At 39.2% G+C, this 6,000-nt stretch overlaps 1 protein-coding gene across 1 annotated transcript in view; it reads right to left on the bottom strand.

Moving 5' to 3' along the window:
• Positions 1 to 512: 512 nt before the first annotated feature.
• ZFAND3 (zinc finger AN1-type containing 3) overlaps positions 513 to 6,000 on the bottom strand; it is a 101,524-nt gene continuing 96,036 nt past the window's right edge. The window contains exon 6 of the mRNA XM_039697774.1: positions 513 to 3,122. Within this exon, the coding sequence (XP_039553708.1) occupies positions 2,968 to 3,122 (155 nt within the window). The 3' untranslated portion in view covers positions 513 to 2,967. The remainder of the gene's footprint in view (positions 3,123 to 6,000) is intronic.

Below are 6,000 nucleotides of genomic sequence, written 5' to 3'. Positions count from 1 at the left end.
CCCTCTAATACAGTAAATTATGGGGTTTTTAATTAGCTTGCATTTTTAGCATCTAAATGTTTAAGAAACAATAGTTATTCCTCTGTTTATCCATTATGAATATAGCTCATTCTAATTTGGAATACAGCTGCTCTAGGTGAAGCTGTCAAAGTGCATGAAAGAACATTTAAGACATTTTAGTGCCAGTGATTCAGTGTACAGTATGCATTTGACTTGAAGAATATGCACAACTTATTCCTTTGATTACCATATCTAACCTCAAAGTTAAATGGATCAAACTGGCTACAGCAGATTTGCTTACAAAACAAATCCCTCAATTCAAACCCAGTAGAAATACTATCCTTCCCTTCCAAACCTGTAGAAAATCCTGTCCACCCTTCACCAATTGTAAATTCAGCTTGAAGTTACTGACCTAACCTCAGTCTTTTCCCAATTTGTATTTCTTACGTGAATTTACAGTAGAAATGGTGCAAAATAGTAAGACCTGTTGGAATAGGCAGAAAGGACTTCAAACTTTAATCTGATTGGTTTAATTTTTTTTAGCATGAGGAAAAAGAATAAAGTTACAAGATTCTTTTAATATTTTCACAATGTTAAACTAAAACTGAGCTCTAGGCTACATGTGTAAGTAAATCTAGAACACAAAAGGGTTAAATAAGATCTTCTTTTAAGATACAAGAACTTAAGCTTTCTTTACGTTTAACAAACTTCACAGAACAGATACTGCAAAGGAACAACCCCCTCCCAACTTTTTGTTTAAAGTGAACATTGTCCATAATTCACATGAACTTTAAGTAGTGTCCTCTCAAGAGCCACCTTGAAACCGTCTGCGCACTTGTAACGAGATTAAAGAGAATATTAAGGAGGAACAAAATAGCATCTTCAGTATTAATGCAGAAAAGTCTTGTATATCAATCAGAATGCCCATCAAATGCTAGGATAAGATTTTGTAGGAAAAGAAAGTGCATATCACAGCAGCCGCCAAAATCCATGGTTTTTTTAAACTCTTCACGACAAATGTAAATAATATCCTTGGACAGTCCCTCTCACCAGGACCACTTCCTGAAAATGCAGCCCATTACAGAAGCTTTTGCTGCTGGTTCATATTCTTGAATAAGAACAAGGGAAAAAAAAAAAAAAACCACAGCTTGCCTTCCAGACAGCTTGCATTTATAATGATGGGACACTTCTGATTTGCTTCATGGTTAATGCTAATACAGTCAGATGCTGAGTGTGTGTGTGGAGACACATATATATATGTATATATATATATGTATTCTTGTTTTAATTAGTTGTCTAATTGTTAAATGTTCCTAACTGGCTATCAAAAAGTAACAGTATAATTTGGCCTATAAGGAGTTATTACCTGTAACAAGTAGAGTGGAGGATGACTCATACGAGCTGGGGTTTTCCAAGTGACAGGTTACTTCACCCCCAATGTTTCACATCCGCCCAGTATTTGAAGATGAGACAAAGTCGATCCCTCCCTCAGGTTTTCTTACAAATGTACCCACTTGTTAATAACTTACTAATCGACTGTGAAGTTAAACTCATTCAGGATTAAGCTGGGCACCATCGGCACGAATCATTTTTACCTGCGTAAGCCCTGTGTGCAGCAGGAGACAGCCCAGTTATGATGTTTGCTTTTATGTTTCCGAAGTGGCAAAGCTGGTGCTGTTCGGCTCAGCTCAGCGTGACACACTGTAAACAGAACCAAGGCTCTAACCAGATCCAGGTCATGCTTTTCACATCCACTTGCTATACTCACTTTGTGGGCAGGGATTTTCCTGGGCGCGTTCAGCTGCATAGAAGGAGGGCTGGTGGAGCCCCTTTGATTATCTCTTGACACTCTGAACGTGAGGAACACAAACTCATTCTGACAAAGGGTGTTTGTTTTACAGGTTGTTCCCCAATACTGTTACTGAATTCCGTTTGCTACAAAATGTCCTTTTTTCCCCAATATGTAAGTCTAGCTACAGAAAGTCAGTCTGTAGAATCCAGCCATGGCTACTGTGCTGTGAATTAGCCTTATTTGATCAATTATCAGATACCTGCACTTAGCAAAAGGCAAACAAGAGCCAATCAGGTTTCGGCCAGTGGGAATGGCAGCACTGCTCAAGGTATGTGGAATCTGTTCACACAACGCGTAGAATCTCTGTGGATGCCATGTAAAAAGTTATGCACCATTTACTGCTCCAGGATGGAGTTGGCTTTAAGAGAGATCATAATTTAACAGAGAAGGAAAAAAAAAAAAGAAGGAAAAAAAACCCAAACCCTGATAGGTTCTTTATAGTAAGATACATATAAAAATTTTTCATAAGAATCTCTGTCCCCCTTTCTTTTTGGCTTCCTGGGAAGAACCGGAAAGGTGTTCCTACCCCAACAGAATCCCTGATGCTGGTGACACTGCCTAACTCAAAAGCCACATGCGATGAAGGCACGAGTGACCAGTCAGGTCTTCTGGGCTTAAGCAGCTGCAGTTGCTGCTCCGAGTAGTATTTCACCTCCTCAGGATTCAGTAGCAGTGAAGAGGTGAAAGGCTGCACATTAAACAGTTTGTCCGAAAGCCATGTGCATAGCAAACTTTTACACCAGCTTCTATACGACTATTTGTTTTAACTCTGCAGCTGGAACATTTCCAGCATAAGGCTTTTAGAGTGACTCCAGCAATAACAGAAGCCTTTGGATTTTTCTTGCTTTGTTTAAATCCACTAGCCATACTCAAAAATAATATTTCTTCATGTTTTATTTTTATACGGTGGCTAGCAGGCACCTTAGTAACCAGCCAGAGATAGATTTCAACCACCATCAATCCCTAAACTACAGTACCAGGACGGTTGGCTAAAGGAAGGAAACTGATTGGCTGTAGTCTGAAACTTGCCTAGTACAAGGTGTCTGGCTGACTTTGTCCTAAATAAGGCTAACATTAGTGAACTAAGAGAACAGCATTTGGTTGCAGTCTTGCACTCAGGAACATCCTTCGCCAATGCGTTGGCAAGATCTCCCTACTTTCCGATCCAGTTTCACCATTTTCATGATGGCCTCCTCGCGCCCGCGGCCCATGTGGTCGAACGTGCAGTCGTGCTGTTCGGGCAGGCGGTGCAACATGCAGAACACGTAACCTGCCAGAGGGAGACAAGAGACACGGTTAGGGACTGCTTACAGAGGTGGCATCTCACCTGAAACACAAGTAAGTAACCCTCCTGTCTACTGGGGGATTACTCAGTTCTCAAAATTCACACCAGTTTAAAGCTTTTACGTATTTTCTTACAGGGTAACAAATATTTGATCATTTACTGCCTTTTGCTGAGAATTTATCAACACAGTACCAAAGCTCAAGTCATACAAGATTTGTGGGGTTTTTTTTGCCATCCTCTTATCTTATACAGGAAGCCTCCAAAATCATCTAGGCTACGTACGTCTACATAGTAACAAAGCTAATGCTTTTGGGTTTTAATCACCTTCGCTGAAATCTTTCCTACTTTTGTGTGGACTTTGTTGTCATTTCTGAAACTCACGCATATGGTACTCTATGATGAGCTCCCAAGCAGATTTTCAGGTCAGAACTGTTAAATTTAAGCACCTTTCTTCCTCCTCACTGCCAGCGTTGGCAGTGATGACAGGAGAGTTCACTGCTCCTTCGCTATCCCCATCTTCAGAAGCTTCTCCCCATGAACCATTCTGACACTAACCACAGGGGGGAACAGACATTTGAGACAGGGATGTGGCATGCCACATCACTTTGCTCTGTAGCTGAGAGCTTGAGGTTATCGTCTCTTTGTCTAAAGCTCCTTGATATTACTCAGCTTTCCAGGGAGCATGTGACTTGCACTTTTCCCTGCAGGTGAGGAGGACATCTGCCATAGCCACCACTTTCAAGTCTACAAAGGAAATCAGCTTTTTTCCTCTTTGTCCCTAACACTTTGTAACAATCAAGAAACTGCCTCAAATTTCCCACCTCCAAAATGAATGTTAAATAGCAGTGGATGCTATAGGAGGGAGAAGTCACACAGCTGCAGGGCTCACCAGTCCACTGTATACAAAACCAAGTATGGTTTGTGTAGTATCGCCTGTGCTGGGCTGTTCCTCCTGCCTCATAGTGCAAAGAGTAACACTCTGCCTCTTGAACGCTTTACACTACTGCTGCTCCTTAAATGCCCCAAAGATATTCAATCCACAAAATTATAGTATTTGAGAGATGGAACAGGATAAAAATGAGTGAGTGAATGATTGGGAGAGTGTTTTGTGCATATATACACACACACATATATATGAGAATATGTATGTGGAGCAATTTAAGTTCCTGGACTATAAAATATCAATTGCAGGAGAGAACAATTTGCTATCTTTATATCAGAGTGATTGTTACGAAAACAGAGAGGGGAAAAGTGTCATAAATGGAATTATTTTTAAAAAGTGAAGAAAAATTGATTTATCTTTGCTCTTTGTTTCAGTAGCACCAGGCTGAGAAAAGACAAGCCTATTACCTGTGTCTGGCTTTGAAACCCAGTTCTAGGAACAAAGCCAAAAAGGACAAGTTTTCTGTATTGGCATGTACAATTCAGAAATATGGATGGAAACATGCAGATTGAATTGGTATGTATCTCACCCCTTGTGATCATTGCCTCCACTTCAATCTCAATCTGGGTCATACCACACTCAAATGTGACAAATATCTTTCCCGAGGTGCCAAAAATTCAAGGTCTGACTGTTAAAATGAAAATATCCCTGGACTATAGTGCCAATACTGAACAGGCATTTAATTTCACTCAGTTCTCTCTCACAGAAAGCAGAGTCTGATGGCTTCCCTTATTTCTTGAAATAAGATATCAAATTGCTGAACCAATGTCCACTGCAGATACAAGAATCATAAATACCTACCTGGATGAGCTCAAAAATCAAGTTCATCATCTTAGCTGCAATGAACGTTTTAGAAGTAGATGCAAGACACCATGAAGATATGGACTGGGCAGGAGGTGGATCAGCCCCTTCTAAATAAAAACTGGTTTTAAATCCTGGCAGTCTTACAGATCCTTTCCAAATGTTTAACAAGTGTATGTAGAAATGCCATCTAATGTTACTGAAAAGTGGTCTTGAAAATTTATACAATTTTCTGCACTGCTTCACCAAGACCCTTTGACAATTCTGTAAATGCAGTAAGGAAGTACATATGCCACATGATTTATCACTTTGGAACATGACCTTTCAATTGCCCCATCTATTCCCCTTCTACAAAGCCTCACGCAGACCAGCACAGCTTCATGGTTTTCCTTTCTACCCTGCCACCCCTAATACAATCTATCCTCTGATTTGCCCAATCTTTATTTCATTTTTGAGCACCTTTCATTTCTTTATAGAGCACCTGTTTTCACACAGGAAAATCTGTACTGTACACTGTATTTATTCCACATGACATATTATTTTTTTCTGTTCATCAAGGATTTTTTTATGCATTCTTGAACAAAGTTTCAGTAATTGTCCACAAAAGAATGGCAGGTGATTTTCATTTTTACCAGAGTATAGGAATAGCTTGTCTAATTTCAGCAACTAAATGATCTAAACCTGTTATTAATATATGCATATATATATATTTAAATATGTACTGCTAATTAGAATATATAGTATCTAATGAAAGAATACCCAAGCTCATTCTGAATGTTATAAAAATAGTTCTGCATATATTGGCTGATTCACAGAAGGGGTCTTATTCTGGTTGAATTAGCAATGCAGATCTGGAAGCTCCATCTCCAAAAAGAGAATTCACACCTTTAGTCTCATTGCTACAAATGCTGAAGTCACTTTAAAGATTGGAAGTTGGTTTTTGTAGGTTTTATTTAAAATTTAAAGGCCTTTAAAACACTGTTATTCAGCAACTAATTGAGTGACATTAGTTATGAACGTTTTTTCATTAGTTCAGAGTGTGTATATTCAATTAGGTTATTACTGCTGTATTCACTCCTTGTTTCTTCAGTGGTTTGAAAATCAGAATGGACATTCTGT

This window comes from Passer montanus, unplaced genomic scaffold (assembly GCF_014805655.1).
Source record: "Passer montanus isolate IOZ18808 unplaced genomic scaffold, ASM1480565v1 scaffold12, whole genome shotgun sequence".
NCBI classification, from domain to species: Eukaryota; Metazoa; Chordata; class Aves; order Passeriformes; family Passeridae; genus Passer; species Passer montanus.
The sequence above is the reverse complement of the archived record's forward strand: the minus strand, read 5'-3'. Positions and strand labels throughout refer to the sequence as shown.